The 19,937-nt window shown below is 41.9% G+C and overlaps 1 protein-coding gene across 1 annotated transcript in view; it reads right to left on the bottom strand.

Moving 5' to 3' along the window:
• LOC106582293 (von Willebrand factor C domain containing 2 like) overlaps window positions 1-18,178 on the bottom strand; it is a 45,021-nt gene extending 26,843 nt beyond the window's left edge. Inside the window, exons 1-2 of the mRNA XM_014165228.2 lie at window positions 17,067-18,178; window positions 15,021-15,427 (exon numbers count right to left, since the gene is read on the bottom strand). Coding sequence (XP_014020703.2) covers window positions 15,021-15,410 — 390 coding nt within the window. The 5' untranslated portion in view covers window positions 15,411-15,427; window positions 17,067-18,178. The remainder of the gene's footprint in view (window positions 1-15,020; window positions 15,428-17,066) is intronic.
• Window positions 18,179-19,937: the final 1,759 nt, after the last annotated feature.

The raw sequence follows: 19,937 nt of genomic DNA, 5'->3' as shown, positions 1-19,937 counted from the left end.
CGCCTGACTGGAACGAACTGCAAAGATCTCTGAAGCTGGAGACTCATATCTCCCTCACTAGCTTTAAGCACCAGCTGTCAGAGCAGCTCACAGATCACTGCACATGTACATAGCCCATCTGTAAACAGCCCATCTATCTACCTACCTCATCCCCATACTGTATTTATTTATTTATCTTGGTCCTTTGCACCCCATTATCTCTACTTGCACATTCATCTTCTGCACATCTACCATTCCAGTGTTTAATTGCTATATTGTAATTACTTTGCCACCATGGCCTATTTATTGCCTTAACTTACCTCATTTGCACTCACTGTATATAGACTTTTTGTTTTCTTTTGTTCTACTGTTTTATTGACTGTATATGTTGTTTATTCCATGTGTAACTCTTTGTTGTTGTATGTGTCGAATTGCTATGCTTTATCTTGGCCAGGTCGCAGTTGCAAATTAGAACTTGTTCCCAACTAGCTTACCTGGTTAAATAACGGTGAAATAAATAAAAATAAACAAATGAGTGCTTTAATATTCAGTAGATTCAGAGCTGGATCTCTTGGGTTCCCATGTCATTGAACTGTGTCCAATCTGTCTCTTATATCAATGTGGGTAATAGAGCTCACCAGCTTGTATTCCTAAAAAACGGAAATGAGTTACCTCTGGTTCGTTCAGCCATTCCTATGGGAAAAATAGTGGTGAAAGAATAGAGTTTTGGTATAAACGCCAAAAATATGGTTTGAGGTTAACACAGGCTTAGGAGATCTAATACATTTTGTTCTATGAGATAATATCAGTCATTTAACATGAATAATAAAGCCTTGATGTGCTTTGTGCTTTTTTTATTACATAAATGCTTAAAAATTCATGAGAAGTGACGTTAGCTGATGAGTTGTACCCACCCCCACCCTTTTGCCCTTAGAACAACCTTAATTCATCGGGGCATGGACTCTACAAGGTGTCGAAAGCATTCCACAGGATGCTGGCCCATGTTGACTCCAATGCTTCCCATGGTTGTGTCAAGTTGGCTGGATGTCTTTTTGGTGATGGTCCATTCTTGATACAGACGGGAAATTGTTGAGCGTCAAAAACCCAGCAACGTTGCAGTTCTTGACACGAACTGGTCCGCCTGTCCCCTACTAACATACCCCGTTCAAAGGCACATAAATCTTGTGTCTTGCCCATTCACCCTCTTTAACCTGTCTCTTTTAACCTCCCTCCTCCCCGTTATCTACATGGATTGAAGTGGATTTAACAATTTACATCAATAAGGGATCATAGCTTTCACCTGGATTTAGCTGGTCAGTCTATGTCATGGAAAGAGCAGGTGTTCATAATGTTTTTTACACTCAGCATATATTTAAGAGCATCAACGTTATGTAGAAACAAAATAAATCAGTGTAAAGACTACAGTTGCTTTTTGTGTCACTTTTGAATGGATGGGGACCCAACAACAAATGTCTTTAAGGTCTTTCTCAGCCCATCTCTCACCCCTCTCCCCTAGAGATTTCAGTCAGGAGCACGGATGGGATGAGGATTGATCTGATTTCAGCCCTACAGCCTGTCTAGTCCTGTTCTTCTCACCTGGGACATAGATATAGAACAGTTGTTTTATATCTATGGCCTGGGATCTGAACTCACCCTATATCTCCTGGTTCTTGATTGGAGCTGCGCTGCAGAGGCTTGGGGTAGGACCGGGGGTAGTACGGGCGTGACGGCGGGCGGACTGGTCCCTTCCTCGTCGGACGGGGAACCCTGTAGGTGAAACACCTACCGAGGTTGAGTGGCACAACTCTCTCATACTCTCTTATACTGTCTTATATACATATACTGTATACTATCTCTCTATCTTCTAAATATACTGCATATATATATATTTATATATATATCTGTGTTATATTCTACATTACATGCATCTGAAATGAAACTGTACTTAGAGTGTGCTATAGTACTGAATACAACACAGCAGCAAAAACCCACCCATAGTAATATGATTCTATTTCTACAGAGACAAAAATATGATTATTTTTCTATGGAACTACTATTCTTTTCACTCTACCGTCCCCATCACCAAACCACATAACTGTCCATCAGGCCAATAAAGTAGCTCCACATCAACTACATTACATCCGTATTAAAAATGGACCACTGCCCAATAGAGACTGACTCAGCATTCTGTGGATGGAAGGATTCACTTTCTGATGAATGAGGTCTTTAAGGCTGGATCATATTTCTTAACAGATTACAGTGCATCGTCCATGATCAATGAATGGTTAGCGAGTCCTTACTTATCAAAGGGTTTTATTACTGACAAGGTATCTACAGATGTAGTATCTTAATTTGAGCCAGTTTTCTCCACCAGGAAAATAATACAGCAACCGTAAATGTGAATTATTATGTGGATTATAATTAATGGACATTTTTTTGTAGGAGTTGATACATTTTACGTTAGGGCAAATTAAGTATGACATTTTAAAGTGGAAATTACAAACTTTAAAAGCCTTTTTAAACCTTGAATACACTACAAGTTTACATTTCCTGCTGTGCAGGGAAATTCTCATCAACAAAATACTGATCAAATGAAGATCCTACATCTATACAGAATGTAACCCTGAGATATTTGCACAAAAGATTGATCACATTCCCTATTCCATGATCAGTGAATTAGTAACTATGAGACACATAAAATGTTGGACAAGGTGGTGATACAGTCTGATCTGTGAGATTAAAACTTTAGTGTTTCTCTCTTGGCCGGTGTTTAGGAGAAATATAATACCCTTTTCACATCCTGGCTCCGATACATCCTTCCTACATTGTCCTTTCCAGCACGGTTCCAGCAACTATGTTGAATGCCTAACCAGGATAGTGCATCATGGCTCAGCTCGGCCTGGCACTTGGCACATTAGTGTGAATCAACCCTCAGAGATATCTCCAACCTTACAGAGATGAAACCTGACTTGTGGGTCTTAGATATACTGCTTGTGTTCCAAAACCCCAGTGTTTCTTTCATGGTCCCTATGTCTGCATGACTCTTTGTTTAGAAGAGATATCAGAGAGATCTCCAACCTTAAAGAGATCGAACCTGCCTTGTGGGTCCAACAGAGATATAGATCTCTGTTGGACCCTTCCCCGCCTGCTGTGTTCAGTAAATGCGGAGCTATGCATAAAGAGCCAGGACGACGGCCAAGGAAATGCCACCGCAGCCCACGCCAAAGGTTAACCAGCCAGCCCTGTCAGCATCCTCTTAATTGGGGCTTTGATCAGAAGCTACCGACACCCTTCAATTTTTTGTTTACTCCGCTGGACACTATGCTGTCATCGTTTTATACAGTAATTCAAAGAGAAATGATACTTTCATGTCTTTAATACTTTCATAAATAGGCACTTTCATTCTGGCACAACCGTGGTGATTATGACTTTAGCTTCCTCAAGTCATCAGATGCCTGTCCTGGATCAGCAACCCCACAACAGTGATCTCATCAAAACTTCAAAGCTGTGGTCAATGGGAATTCTTTGCTATATCAATTATTTATCTAAACTATCTGAAAATGGCGATTTTCATTGACCATCCAGTTTCTCCTCTGTGGTCTGCCTCCCCCTGTAATTTCTCTGTTCAGTTGAGAAAATCGATAGGAACAAATGAATGGTTTTTCAACAGGTGTGAAATGTCCTTCCCTCTCGCCGGGCCCTGCCACTCAAGGTTAGTGGGGATGTGAGGGTGAGCTGCACTATTGATGGACTTGATCTCACATCAAACCAGCAGGCTTTACTTACAGGCCTCTCTCTCTCCCTGAGGGGAGCATGGATCTGCATCCCAATACAGGCCTAAGAGGCTTTGTCCGCTCAACAGCAATCCAGCCAGGCTTGAGTTCCAAATGTCACCCCATTCCCTTTATAGTGCACTACCCTATGGGCCCTGGTCAAAAGTAGTGCACTATAAAGGGAATAAGGTGCCATGGGACGCGCCCCCAGTCACTGATCACAATGGATTAAGTACACAAGTTTAAAGGGCTGATCTCTCACAACCTTATTAGCAACACACTGCTTTACTTAAGTCCCCCATACTAATTAGCTAATGCCATGCTCTTTTTGGAGGTCTAAAAGCCTTGTAAATGATATGGAGTCTAAAATTAGTGGCAGGTGTTTCACTGGGGTGAGCAGTCACATTGTGATTTAATTGAATTGAGTTGAATAATGTGATCAAGGACAAAGGTGGAACATGGACAATAGGATAATCAAATCAATGAACTGAGCTATTCGAGAGATGAGATTTCTTACAAACAAAAATTACAAAGTTTGCTTGTCAGACTAAAACTGACACAGTTTGGTGCCCACTAACCACGTTTCCATTCGCAGTTTTTATGCAAGTAAAGTCATATTGTATATATAAAGAAAACCTGTGATGGAAACAGGAAGTTTCGGTGTAATTTTATAAATGCTGACAGATAATTTGTTCGTTCGACATGGTGGGATCTTTTTGTGTTAGTAAAATTAATTATGCGGGAAATGGCGGTGTAAACGAAGTAAATTTGAAGTCACGCAACAATATGGTGTGTGGTCCTTCCACTACTTGGGAAACCATGCTGTTTATTAGGCTACAGATAAAATAAGTTATGATGAACTTCACAGGGTGGTGAAAGTACACGGTGATGAGCTTGATGCTGCTTTCCAATAACTATTGAGGGTCTTATTCTGGTGACATGATGAGCGATGGTTGACTGCTATTTGACAAATAAAAATATTCTCGCTCTCATCCATAATAATCTCATTTTGTAGACTAGCTAACCCACACGGCCTACCCGCACTGTATCTGCTAGCTGTTGGCTAGTGCGCAAGTGCCAAGACCAGAGCCAGAGTAGGCACATTTGCTATTTAACGCAACAGTTTTGTGAAAAAACTATCGGTAGAGTTGAAAAAGTGATGGAAACACATTGAACTTTAGATTTTTATTTGGTACATAATTTTTTGGGTGTGTGCACTATGTCATCACGCACTGATTTTTATCCACAACAAGTCCATTTGGTGGAAGCACACCTTTGGTTGGAAAATGCGCATATTTTCTTTGTGCAGATTGTAGAATATTTGCATGAAAATATTTTGCCAATTGGATTGAAACCTAGCTACTGTCTAACTTTTATATCAAACTTTGGGACAATGGTTTGCTGGGGAATGGAAATGGAACATTTGCATAATTTAATTTAATGCTAACCATCACACAAGTTGATGATTGGGGACACATTACATGTAAAGGAAATTAATGCGATCGGCAACCTCTTGCACAATGAATACTAAAGTATAATGGAAACTACCCAAAACTCAAAGAAAAAAAGTTGCAAAAGGGTTATTCGGTTGTACCCATAGGATAACCCTTTTTAGTTCCATGTAAAACCCTCTGTGGAAAACCAAAAGGGATCCTCCTGGAACCAGATTTCACATTCTTAAAATGAAGTGGTGATCCTAACTGACCTAAGACAGGAAACTTTTACTGGGTTTAAATGTCAGGAATTGTGAAAAAGTGAGTTTAAATGTATTTGGCTAAGGTGTATGTAAACTTCCGACTTCAACTGTAAGCTTGTTTTTCTCCGAACTTTGTAAACATTGTAAATGTAAACAAACTCTGTATAGCCTCAATACATGGTTAAAACAATACGTTTAATATCATGGACTGTCTGTCCTTGCATTGATAGCTCTGTCTATTCATCTGAGAGTGGTTCATTTCTCGTGGCCCATCACTCAGCTTTTTACAAAAAACAGAGGCAGGGCAACCATTTTGTTATTGTTTAATCTGTGGATTTGCCCTTTAAACGAGATAAAAGTGTCACCAACAAAAAGGTCAACAATAGGCCTATAGCAAATGCAGCATATGACATTCATTTTTCACATATTAATACCACTTTTAAGTAGCGCTCAAAGCATGCCATTCCATGAGCGCAGCATTTATTTTTCAACTTGAATCATTGAGCCCAATCAGTCCTCCATGACAACAAAATCATAAACAACAGAGTAGGGCTGGCTAATAAGTCCTTAGCTTTGGGGTTATGCTCAGGTAAAACAATTTGGCTAATCTAGACTTCCATATTTCAAAGTCCTATTCTTGAAGACCAAGGAGTGCAGCATTTATTGGAATGACTGGAATTCTGATTTTAATGTAAAGATATAATTTAATCATATCATTATATGTGGTAGAAAGTGATGGGTTAGAAGAAGCCTACATAACCAAACCATAAAGAAATATTTAACATCCATATATTTTGGGCTCCCGCAGTGGTTTAAGGCATTGCATCTCATTGTTAGAGGCATCACTACAGACCATGGTTTGATTCCAGGCTGTATCACAACCAGCCATGATTGGGAGTCCCATAGGGCGGTGCACAAATGGCCTAGCCTCATCCAGGAAGGGTTTGGCCGGGGTAGGCCGTCATTGTAAATAAGAATATGTTCTTAAAGGATCGGTGTTCCCCCCATGGGACAGTTGAGCAAACGTAGGCTAATGTGGTTAGCATGATGTTGTAAGAAACAAAAAAAAAGCCCGGGACATAGACATGTCTGATATGGTCAAAATCTTAAATTCTTGTTAATCTAACTACACTGTCCAATTTACAGTTAGACTTGCCTAGTTAATAAAGGTTAAATAAAAAATATATATGGCCAGCAATATAAACTTTAACATAGATTTATCTTGCAAAAGATGTTGTTCAATTGGTAACATACATGGTTGTCTTCTTCCAATGCCTCTTAAGGTAAAAGTAATCTAAAAGTAACTGAATGTAATCAGATTACGTTACTGAGTTTGGGTAATCTGAAAGTTACGTTACTGATTACAATTTTGGACAGGTAACTGTAATGGATTCCATGTAGAAAGTAACCTACCCAACCCTGGACAGCCTATAGGGAGGAGGTCAGAGACCTGGCAGTGTGGTGCCACAACAACAACGTCTCCCTCAACGTAAGCAAGACACAGGAGATTATCGTGGACTACAGGAAAAGGAAGGCTGAACACGCTCCCATTCACATCGATGGAGCTGAAATGGAGCAGGGCGGGAGTTTCAAGTTCCTTGGTTTCCACATCACCACCAAACTATCATGGTCCAAACACATCAAGAAATACGTGAAGAGGCCACAACAACACCTTTTCCCCCTCAGGAGACTGTAAAGATTTGGCATGGGTACTCAGATCCTCAAAAGGTTCTACAGCTGCACCCTTGACAGCATCCTGACCGGTTGCATCACCACCTGGTAAGGCAACTGCTTGGCGCTGCAGAGGGTAGTGCGTACGGCCTAGTTCATCATCCAGGACCTATATACTACGTGTTGTCAGAGGGAGGCCAGTCACCTAGTCATAGACTGTTCTCTCTGATGCCGCACGGCAAGTGGTACCTGAGTGCCAAGTCTAGGTCCAAAAGGCTCCTTAACAGCATCTAACCCCAAACAATAAGACCGCTGAACAATTAATCAAATGGCCACCTGCACTATTTGCATTGACACCCCCCCTTTGTTTATACATCTCTACTGGCTGTTTATTATCTATGCATAGTCACTTTACCTCGACTAACCTGTAAGCCCACACATTGACTCAGTACCAGTACCCCCTGTATATAGCCTCATTATTTTCTTAAAACTGCATTGTTGGTTACAGGCTTGTAAGTGAGCATTTCACGGAAAGGTCTACACCTGTTGTATTCGGCGCATGTGACAAATAAAATTGGATTTGATCTATACACATCTTCACTGGAGGAATTTACACAAGATATACTAGGAATGATATGATACTGCATAAGGGTTGATATGTTTCTTGACACTATAATTAAGAAATAAGTCTTGAGGGGGTGTGGTATATGACCAATGTACCAGGGCTAAGGGCTGTTCTTATGTACAACGCAACCCTTAGCTGTGGCATATTGACCATATACCACAACCTCCTGAGGTGCCTTATTGCTATTATAGACTGGTTACCAATGTAATTAGAGCAGTAAAAACACATGTTTTGTCATACCGGTGGTATAGGGTCTGATATACCACGGCTGTCAGCCAGTCAGCATTCAGGGCTCGAACTACCCAGTTTATAATAACAAATATGAACCCTGTAAATAGTGTATATTGTTTTTTATTGACAGGGAGAGAAAAACAATGCTCTAACAGCAGATTAGGGAGGCACCATGGTATTAAGCTGCTCATCTAGCTAGCCTACTGTTTCTAATATAACATTTCCTATTTTACATCAGTAAAAAAAGGCATCAATGTCCCAATATGCATTACTATTTAGGGCATATCTCTGCATGATTTTGTTTATGTTTGTCATGTCAGAGCTACTGTACTGTATTCAGCTCATTGTGTATCCCCCAGGTGTTCCTCCTGTCACAGGTCTAAAAGATATGTTCTGAGATAAAAGTTGGTACAATTCCTTCTCATGCTTAGAATGATTGCTACATTATCCGGCAGAGTTCTATTAAACACTGCTGGGGGATATAGGCAACAGTATGTGAGTGAAACATGGGTCTATCTATGCAAGTGAAAATCGACTTATTCTTGACTCAATCCTACTCTTCCAATCTGTAGGTTCAACTTACTGGTAGCAAAATAAAATGAGCAGCGCTATAGTATACTGTAGGTAATGTTTACAAGCCACTGATAAGAATCACTATTGGTCAGTATAGACAAGACATGTCCATACCAACATTAAATAATAATTTATCACATTTCTACAGCACTTTTCATAACAATCTTAATGCGATTCAAAAGCAAAAAATAAACAAGCAATACATCATCATGAGTAGTTTAGCTATAGTTAGGTAACCAATAGGCCATGTCTTTGAGTCCATGCATCCTCCAAAGATAGAGATGGGATGTTCATGGCTTGATCAGAGGAAGTATGGTCAGGGAGATGGTTGATGAAGAGTCTGGTGACGATCATGTAGAAGGCTACTCTGTGAACCAGCATGAGTCGTGTAGCTACTGGACTTATCCTTCTTCACAATGTATGGCACCCAATTGGGGGACGCATCAGCAGCTCTTGGTGCCAGAAAGCTCACCACACACAGTTCAGAGTACTAGCCAGTCGTCCCAACCACAAGCCCTCTGCCTCAGCACTCCATTAATTTACTGCATCTCCCATTCTTCTCAGGCTTCAGGTGACTCTTAAATTGATGTTTTCAAAAGATCAGGAACCAGCAGCCAGGTGAAACAAAAAAGCTGGTACAGTGTCCAGATGCATCATTCAAACAAAAACAATTGGCAAGCTAACCAAGCCAAAAATAGTTGACCTGCCAGTCTATCTGCAAATCTGTGGGTAAAAACCACCAGAAATATGCACTAAAACTGTCACAGGCGTCGATGAAAGGGGACCAAAACGCAGCGGGTATAGTGCTCATCTTCGTGTATTTATTTAAAATGAACACTTAAACAAAATTAGCAAAACGACAAAACGACAGTTCTGCAAGGTACACAGACAATACAGAAAGCAACCACCCACAAACCCAAAGGAAAAAACAGGCTGCCTAAGTATGGCTTCCAATCACAGACAACAAAAAACACCTGCCACTGATTGGAAACCATACTCGGCCAAACATGGAAAAAGAAACATAGAAATAGAAAACTAGAACCAAAATCCCCTAGAACCAAAAAAACCCAAAACACACAAAACAAACACCCACTGCCACGCCCTGACCATACTACAATTACAAATGACCCCTTTACTGGTCAGGACGTGACAGTACCCTCCCCGACTGCACCTCCAAAACAAAAAACCCCACAAAACCAACCCCAAACCTAAAGGGAGGGAAGGGAGGTGGCCACCGTCTATGACGGTTCCTGTGCTACACCCCCCCTTCGCCAATCCTCCCACTATGGAGGTGGCTCTGGCTCTGGGCGTAGCTCCCGTTCAGAAGACTCTGGGCTGAGAGGCGTTGCTGGAGGCCCCGGGCTGAGGGGCGTCGCTGAGGCTGGGCTGTGCTGGGGAATGCGGGGCGCCGTACATGGAACAGGCATAGGATATCCTGGGCCCAGGATTCTCACTGGAGATCTGCCACTTACAGCCAGCATGACCCGTCCTGGCTCAATGCTCACACTAGCCCGGCAAGGGTGAAGCGCTGGCACAGGGCGAACTGGGCTGTGCTGGGGAATGCAGGGTATCGTGCGTGGAGCAGGCGTAGGATATCCTGGGCCGAGGAGCCGCACTGGAGCCCAGATACGCTGAGCCGGCGCACTTTCTCCTGGCTGCCGGCTAGCTGTCGCACGACACCGTTGAGGAGCCTGTATCGACCGCACCGGGCTCTGAGTGCGTATGGGCAACATAGTGCGCATTCCTCCATACTGCCTAGCTCCTCCCTCTGTGCGTCTGCTCCGTCGTGCGCTTTCCACCAGTCCCTTTCTCCAGAATCCAGCGTTGTCATCCACTCTTGACTCCTCGACCGGCTCTGGTTTCCTCCATGGCTCCCTCCGAAATGCCCGGGAAGTTAGGTCAGGGTTCCCCCCTGACCTAGCAAAACTCCCCTTATGCCCCCCCCAATATTTTTTGGGGGGCGCTGCCTCTTCACCTCCTGAATAGGAGGAAACAACGCCTGGTACCTTTGTCGTTCCCTCTTCGCTTCCTCCAACTCCTCCTTCGGACCTTTCCATCAAGGTTCTCTCCCACGTCCATGACTCAAGATACCTCCTCTCCAGCTCCTTACCCCGCTGCTTGGTCTTCTTTTGGTGGGTGGTTCTGTCACAGCCGTCGATGAAAGGGGACCAAAGCGCAGCGGGTAAAGTGCTCATCTTCTTTTATTATTTTAATAAAGTGAACACTTAAACAAAAATAAAAAACCGACAAACAACAGTTCCGCAAGGTACACAGACCATACAGAAAGCAACCACCCACAAACCCAAAGGAAAAAACAGGCTGCCTAAGTATGGCTTCCAATCACAGACAACGAAAAACACCTGCCTCTGATTGCAAACCATACTCGGCCAAACATGGAAAAAGAAACATAGAAATAGAAAACTAGAACCAAAATTCCCTAGAACCCAAAAAAAAAAAACACACAAAACAAACACCACCTGCCATGCCCTGACCATACTACAATTACAAATGACCCCTTTACTGGTCAGGACGTGACAAAAACTCAATGTTATCAAAACAAAACAGCTGATAAAAAAACAAATAACAAATAATTAAATATGTACACATTTACAGGAGTTCTCTGTTTAAGCTCTCTGTTTAGGCTGGTGCCATGTCAACTACAGAACAATTAATATATGACTTTGCCATCTTCTCTGGCTCTCACCCGACTGACACATACCCCTCCAACACTGACAATGTGCTTCAGCCTCTTCTATCATGTAATGTCTGACCAACACAACTAATTGCCATGATTAATCATTATATAAATATATCAGCCCAGTTCAGGCCTTAGGGTAGGCCTGGGTATGCATAGATTTTATCCAGTATAACAGGCCAGTATAGTAGGCCAGCCTACCTCAGGCATGGTACAGCTCTAACCATGGCTCAAAGCATTCAGTTGCCATTGATGAATGTGCTTGGGGAATCTCCAAGCCCATTGATAAAGTGTGAGGTGCCTGTAGTTGTGCAGCACAAAGTGTCATTACTAATCAGCCATATCCGTTACGCCCCCCACTGTCACAGCCAAGATGCTTGAGACGCTTGAGAATCTTGGCCTGGAGGATGGATAAATACATAGGCTAGACGCCGACCACATTATCTAATATAATCCCATTTTGTCCATTTCTAATCCACAGAGTAGGCATAGGCCTGAATACAAGATACCATGATTTGCTGCGTCATAAGACGTGCACATTTACATCTTTCCCTCTGCAACCAGGTTCAGGCCCAGCCTCTCCTCTAACCTTAACCCCAACCTTAACCTCCCCTCTGCAGATTCAACACCAGTTCCAGCACCAGACCCAGTTCCAGCACCGGCCCGAGTCACAGCACCAGAATACTAGGAGAGGTGCAGAGGAGGGACCCAACATCTAACATTCACCCGGAGCGAGCGGACCAGGGGAGTGCCACCATTGATATCCGGGTCTAGGGCTCCCTTGTGTGTCTACTTCCTCCTCAGGTTATCCTTTCTCCCCTCTGCAGGCCCAGTTACAGCACCAACCCAGTACCCGGTTTCCAGCACCAGTCCCAGCACCAGACCACCAGACGAAGTGCAGAGGAGAGACCAAAGATCAAACCTTCACCTGGTGATCAGGCTACAGGAAAGTAACACCATGGGCCTCTGGGTCTAAGGCACCTTTGTGTTTTTGCTTTCTCCTCAGGTTGTCCTTCCTCCCCTCTACAGACCCAGAACATGACTTCCAGTCCAGTCCTGGCCCCAACACCAGCAACAACCCTGGACACAGCACTGACCAACCACAACTGCCACCTCCATCCAGCAACTGCCAGCCCCCGCCCACAACACAAAGACAAAGACACAGACACATTGTAGACTGACTGATGGACAGATTGCTTTTGTTTTTGCTTTTCTTTGATTAGATGACCATTTGGTTTGCCTAATTTGACTTGATAGCTTATTGTTATAAATAATTATCATTTTGAATTTTGAAAAACCAAATAAAAGGATTTTAACCTTTTCAGAGTTCTTACCTAACCTTAACATTTCAAGGTTCTTGCTATGTAAACAGTTTGGGGATATTATGGCATAATTTTGAGTGGCAAATGACTCCAAATCCCAATTTGAAGTTTCTGCTGAAGTCAAAATCTGGCGTACTAGGTAAATAGGACAGATGTCAAATAATGCAATAAGTTAATGAGTTCATGTTGCACTATGACTATCAAATCAAATCAAAATGTATTTGTCACATGCACCGAATACAACCTTACAGTGAAATGCTTACTTACAAGCCCTTAACCAACAATGCAGTTCAAGAAATAGAGTTAAGAAAATATTTACTAAATAAACTAAAGCAAAATAAAAAGTAAAAAGTAAGACAAGGAAATTACATAACAATAACGAGGTTATATACAGGGGGTACCGGTACCGAGTCAACGTGCAGGGGTACAGGTTAGTCGAGGTAATTGTCATTGTAAAGTGACTATGCATAAATAATAGACAGCGAGTAGCAGCAGTGTAAAAACAAAGGGGTTGGTCAATGGAAATAGTCCGGGTGGCTATTTGATTAATTGTTCAGTAGTCTTATGGCTTGGGGGTAGAAGCTGTTAAGGAGCCTTTTGGTCCGTGACTTGGTCCTCTGGTATCGCTTGCCATGCGGTAGAGGAGAGAACAATCTATGACTTGGGTGACTGGAGTCTTTGACAATTTTGGGGGCCTTCCTCTGACTACACCTAGTATATAGGTCCTGGATGTCAGGAAGCTTGGCCCCAGTGATATCCTAGGCTGTACGCACTACCCTCTGTAGTGCCTTACGGTCAGATGCCGAGCAGTTGCTATACCAGGCTGAGGTGGTATACTCCACAATGCCATTGGATGAATCCCGGAACATATTCCAGTCTGTGCTAGCAAAACAGTCCTGTAGCATCTGCATCATCTGACCACTTCCGTATTGCGTGAGTCACTGGTACTTCCTGCTTTAGTTTTTGCTTGTAGGCAGTAATCAGGATGATATAATTATGGTCAGATTTGCAAAAATGGAGGGTGAGGGAGAGCTTTGTATGCTTTGTTATGTGTGTGGAGTAAAGGTGGGATTTGGGCCTTGTCTTGACAAAGCAGTATATAGTTTGCGTCGGACTCATTAAAGAAAACATCTTTGTCCAGTTCTAGGTGAGTAATTGCTGTTCTGATGTCCAGAATCGTTTTTCGGTCATAAGAGACTGTAGCAGCAACATTATGTACAAACTGAGTTACAAACAATGCGAAAAAACAAACAAAATAGCACAGTTGTTTAGGAGCCCCTAAAACGGCAACCGTCCCCTCCGGCGCCATTGTTATCAGTATTATACACTGTAAAAATTGTAACTTGTTTTTAAGGTAACTTATGTTACTGTAAATTCCAATAAACTTTGGTTTAACTCTACATTACTGTAAAGAAAGCACTTCTTTACAATGATGTACAGTAACATGCTGTACTTCTTTTTACAGTAACTTACAGGTAACTGTTTGTCAGTAATTTACCATTAAAACAAGTTGTGTTTTTTACAGTGTAATATAATGAATTAAGACTAAGAGTGTTGAATCAACAATTAAAATGTTGAGTCTGTGGACCCATATTTACACCGAAACAGTATTAAATGTTAACTCTGCTTAGTGTAAAGTCTTATTTAACTTTTTCCCAGAGTGCCTTGCCTTTCGAGTAAATTGTAGAGTTACCACCCATGACTGTATTTGTTAGTGACAGAGACATGGTTCCAAAGCTAATGAAATAATTTAGTTTTTTGTAAATGTTTGCAATATCGAATGCTGGGTAATATGATAATGAGATGTGTATGACTTTCAGGCCATTGTACTAGGGTGAAGCTAGGCCCTCAAAATAAGGTCTAAAGAAATACGTATGGTATTGTGTTAAATATATATTTTGAAAGTTAACATAGCCACTTAGGATGTCACTTGGTGAAGTCCATAGGACTGGAAATTGATGAATGCAACAAATATGCATCTGTCACTAATAAATACAGTAACTCTACAATTTACTTGAAAGGCAAGGCACTCTGGGAAATATTTGAATAAGGCTTTCCACTAAGGAGTGTGTTAATTTAACACTGTCGCGGTGTCTATATAGGTCCACAGACTCAATACTTTCATGGTTGATTGAACACTGTTAATTTAGACTTTCTTTAACAATGGAGAATTTGCTGTGTTCTCTGATTCTGACGAGCAGAGAACATTGGGAGAAAACAAAATCATGATGTTTTGAGTGGAATGACTATCCAGTCAACACTGCTGCATTGTTTTGATCACATTCAATTGTCACACTTAGCTCATTCGGCCTACCTAATTAAGCAACACTGCTTATAGTGTGTATTGTGGTAAAAATGCAATTGCATCCAAATGAGAATTGAACATTTAAAATGATTACAAACGACTGATCAATAGACCATGCAAATTAAAACAATGAACACCAAACATCCCTACCTTAAATTCCTCCAGGATCTTGTAAGTTTTCCCCCTGTATTCACAAAAGTTTTTAACCTCCTTGCATTCAGGACAGCATCCATTGTGCTCCACTTTTGTGCACTTAGGGTGTATCTTGGGGCACTCCGGCTGGTCGCACACTGGCCCATCCTCAGTGCACACGCATGGGCAGTTCGAGTGTCCCGGGAAGAAACGCTCCCCCAGTTTGTAAACAAAGCCACTGTCGTCCACGCAAACTTTCCCCCGGTAATCGTCGAAAATGATGTTGTCGCTGTTGGCAGTTCGCTCTGCCTCGTCCGCGGCGTAATCATCGGGACTGAGGGAGGCTGGTGACAAGGTGGTGTGGAGGACGAGGAGGACAATGCAGGTCGTTGGAAAGAGAGGGCCCATCCTTCGCCGCGGTATTCCTATTGTAGTCAAGGGAAGGGTCGAAGTTGCATTTACTTTGCCCATTCCATTCCCAGTCTGTGCAGCACGAAGACCAAATTAACATGCTGATGATATCATGCAAATAGAGTGGGATATTTTCATTTAGAATTATCAACAACAACGGACACAATCCCAGAAAAGATTTACAATCTAACAGCAAATTCTCAAGTGTTAATTCAACACTTAGTGTTAAATTTAACATGGGTCCAGTGTGTTGATCCAGGTGTTAATTTAATACTAACATAATTCATTTAAAACTCACTGATGTAAATGAACCCCAGTGTTGATGTTAATAATCAGTGTTAAATTAAAACCATGCTCATCTTTATCATATTTCCCAGCATGCTCTATTGCAGGTGGCTTTTTAGAATTGTTTGTTTCAATATCTATGTTTTTGCATGTATATTGATTGGTTCATTAATATTATGCTACTCAAAAATAAATAACAAACATTTTTATAATCTAATCCAATCTGTTAGCTGGATGTATTGCACCATAAAGCCGGACTACCGCATTTGGGGCCCCGGGGCACCAACCTCCAGGGGCCCACCCACCGTTTTTGGGGGGAAATAAGCTAACTTACTGCATTTCAACACATTTTGCCATGCTGCAGAGAGAAAAATGTGCATTTCTACACTTTTTGTCATGAGGTTAAGAGAAAATGTTGAAATTTTTAAGCTAATTTCCTGCAATTCCACAGTTTTTGCCATGGGGCAGAGAAAAAATATGTTACCCATTACTGAAATGGTTGTTCCAGTTTAGATGGTTTAGCTCAGGGGTTTCAAATACATTTTTTTCCCTGGGTGCTGCATTTGATCTTCAGTGAGGTCCAGAGGGCCCCACTGAAACTGTATGATTGTAGGTCCATTATACTTTCTACACAGTTTTGATTTGGTTTTAGTCATTCTAAATGGGCCGGATTGGACCGTATGTTTGACACCCATGGTGTGGTCTCCTATCTTAGTCTTCCCAACCCTGGCAGTCTTTCTAAATTCAGGTTGTGGGTGAATAAAGATTCAAAATGTTGAATATCCCCACTCTGGCTGTATTCCAATAGGAATTACACATCACTTTCCAAACCAGCATAATGTGATTTGCAGGCCTGATGCAGCATGGAAACCATGAATTTCAGGACACTGTATTAGGTAAAAATTAGGCCCTCAAAATAAGATCTTATGAAAAAAGCATTTCAGTGTATTAATTACGTTTTATGATAACATATTGGCCTTCATCTCACTTGATGAAGGCCAGGAAATTTTATTTGATGAATGCAACAATCATGTCTCTGTCATTAACAAATACAGTCAAGGTTGGTAGCTTTACAATTCACTGAAAGGCAAGGCACTCTGGGGAAATATGCAAATAATGCTTAACACACTGTTAATTTAACACTAAAAAGTGTGGACCCATATAGACAATGGACTAGTGTTGATTTAACACTGGATAATGTTCTGTCTATTATTACATTTCTTACATACATTGCAGAATGTCAGCATTTTAAGCTAGAGAAACCCCCAATTAAAACAAGATGTGTTTACAATGAAAAAAAGACATGAGGTTTTTGGATAGTTTTACAGTGAATGGGAAGGTGGATACATTTGGGAATTATAGACTCACCGCGTTGAAATGTTCGGTTCCACTAGTTGGAGTCGGGATCAACAGAGATCCAAACCCAGCAGAATGGATTAAACACAGCGATCCAATAACTTCCAGATTGACCATTGGATAATACCAACAGGCTCCAGATAAAAATGCAATCCCCCTTCAGTTGCTGTTGTTGTGCGTAAAAGCAGTTAGAAACGAGACCATTTTCGGACTTCGGAGCAGCACGAGCGATGTGATATGCACACACAAATCAATCTGATACATGACTCAGACTATCCCTTATTTCCCGTAGATAAAGATAACAATAGGTAGCCGATGTGTGAAAAAGAAGCCTTGAAAAAAAATGTACGAAATTATATTGCCTTCTATTGTTGCCAATAGGCTACTCATAGTCGTCCACGGCAGTGAGAGTCATTTCAATCAACTTCCAAATGCTGCAGGTAGATCAAAAACATAATTATGTATTGTAACATACATCCAGCAGCGAGTGCAATTGGAATAATAGACCCAAACTCCGGAAGATACACCTTTAAGAAGAGAAAAAATAACTAAAATAAAATAAGTTTAAACACAGCATCTCCAGTAAAAGTTAAATGTTTAGCCTACTAAAGATATTGTATTTGTCCACACTTTTCCGTGGGCACTCTCCGGGAAGAAGTAAAGAACATGGTAGCCTACCAATCATAGCTTGATGCTCGTTAGTTGAATAAACTGAAGCGAAAAAGCCCCGATTCAAGTCCTCCGCCTATACCGCCAATTTTGTGAAGAGGAGCGTGCAGAACAGCGGCGCTTTACATCGCCCTTGTGAGTGAGAGGGGACGCACTTGACTTCAGGACCACGGACAGTGGCAGAGGGCACAGCGGCAGACAGCGCTATCTTCAGCACTGTCGCTGTTCAGTCGAGCGTCCCACTGAGCACGCGGAGATTGGAGAGCTTTCCCATCTTGTGTTGCTCCCCAGACCAGCAAGGAAAAAGCGAAAGGTTTGGCGCAGCTAGATCACTCTTCAAAGAACTTGAAGTGGCATTTTATTCTATCGATATCCGCCCAAAATGCACTGAATCAATCGAAATAGCTGGATGGGGTTTGCTCTCTTAAATATCACGTGGAGCACTTTTTATTGAAAGCTTAAAAAACACATAGCACAGTTTCTGTGCGCAGACGTTATTCATGCTACTGTAGCCTATGCTCTAGATCACACATACTTTACCATTTTTGCAGCAAATAACTGAAATAGACTTAGAGAAAAGATGCTGTACAATGTGGCATTATGTTCATTTCAGAATAGACTACACAGTAATTTCTGAGGATTGAAGATCAGCACAATTCCACATTATACTGTATCTGCTACAGAGAACCTAAAGAGGTGCAACATTTTCGAGTGGAGGGTAGAAATAAGAAACTACAGAGCTCAGCTCGCAAGGCATTTGCTTGTACAGTACAGGGGTATGGTTCATGTCTATAATGGATATAACTAAAGGCTCTCTTCTCAGGCTGTCCCTGGGGATCTCTGGCTAACATGGTGTAAAATGTCAAGGGTGGATTAGTCTCTGAGTGAAAACATACTCATAGTACTTCACTGGACAAAGCAGCCACGCAGAGGCATGTAGCATGTTCACTACTGTAGGATGTTATGTGTATGTGTGTGTGTGTGTGCGTGTGCATGTGTGAGAGTACCATGCATCGGTGTGTGTGTGAGAGTACGTGAGTAAGTCCATCTGTGTGTGTGTGCGTATGCTTGTATGCGTGTGGTATAATGTCTCTGTGTCTGCCTAGCCTTGTCTCCGTCCTCTCTGTCAGAGTCAGTGCTATGCTTCTTTAAATGGAGCATAAACAACACCTATCAGGGCTAATCAGGATGAATCGTGTCAGAGCCCTGGATGACGTCTTACAGTGATGAATCATTCGCGAACGAACAGCTCTTTTTGACCAGATCTCTTTTGGAGAACATAGGGAACCGAATCGAGAGAGACGTTCAATTGAGTCCCTGATTTGTATGCTACTGCTACTGATTTTTGAGCACCAGAAAATTATGATCTGTAGAAACATTATAAAAACATTATCTGGAGATGGTAATTCCTCACTGCAGGAACAATAGGTAGTTGGGAGAGTGCCTCATTCTGGTCCACGCAACATTTAGTCAGGTGAAATGTAGTATTTGAACTCAAATTTCATGATCTGACATAATGGTAGGCAACCCTTCAGGCTTTACATTAGAAATGTGTCTTTTCATCACATTTTAAGCACCACTGAACCAAGAACCGTTTGGGAGTTAACGCCTCATTTAGGTGAGCTGAGCCAAAAGATCTGGCTCACTGAAAAGACTCGGAATACCCATCACTAATGTCAAATCCCTGCTCCTTAGTAATTGAAGCATGTTTTCTCACATTTTTAATAGCAACGTGTTAGCTGTCTCCCTGTTAGATCACCAACGCAATGTACTCTCTAATTGGCTCCTCACGCACCCCCTCACCCATCACACAAACATGCACACACACATATGTAGGCAGGCACACAGGCACAAACACATTCACGTACGCTCACACACACATGCACACAGCATACACAGGCACAAACTTACAAATGCATGCATGCACACACACACACACAGGCATGAACACACACACACAGACACACAGACTTTGAAAGGTTTCACTATAGCAACATATAGATAGGTCATCCTTTCCATTACTGGAGTATCATAGGCACAGCATATTCCATAAGACGATCAGCAGCCTCAGAGGATCACACACAAACAAACACAAACACACACACACACACACACACACACACACACACACACAACACACACACACACACACACACACACACACACACACACACACACACACACACACACACACACACACACACACACACACAC

This window comes from Salmo salar, chromosome ssa21, assembly GCF_905237065.1.
Source record: "Salmo salar chromosome ssa21, Ssal_v3.1, whole genome shotgun sequence".
In the NCBI taxonomy this organism is placed as follows: Eukaryota; Metazoa; Chordata; class Actinopteri; order Salmoniformes; family Salmonidae; genus Salmo; species Salmo salar.
Note: the sequence above shows the minus strand (reverse complement) of the source record. Positions and strands in the feature narration are given on the sequence as shown.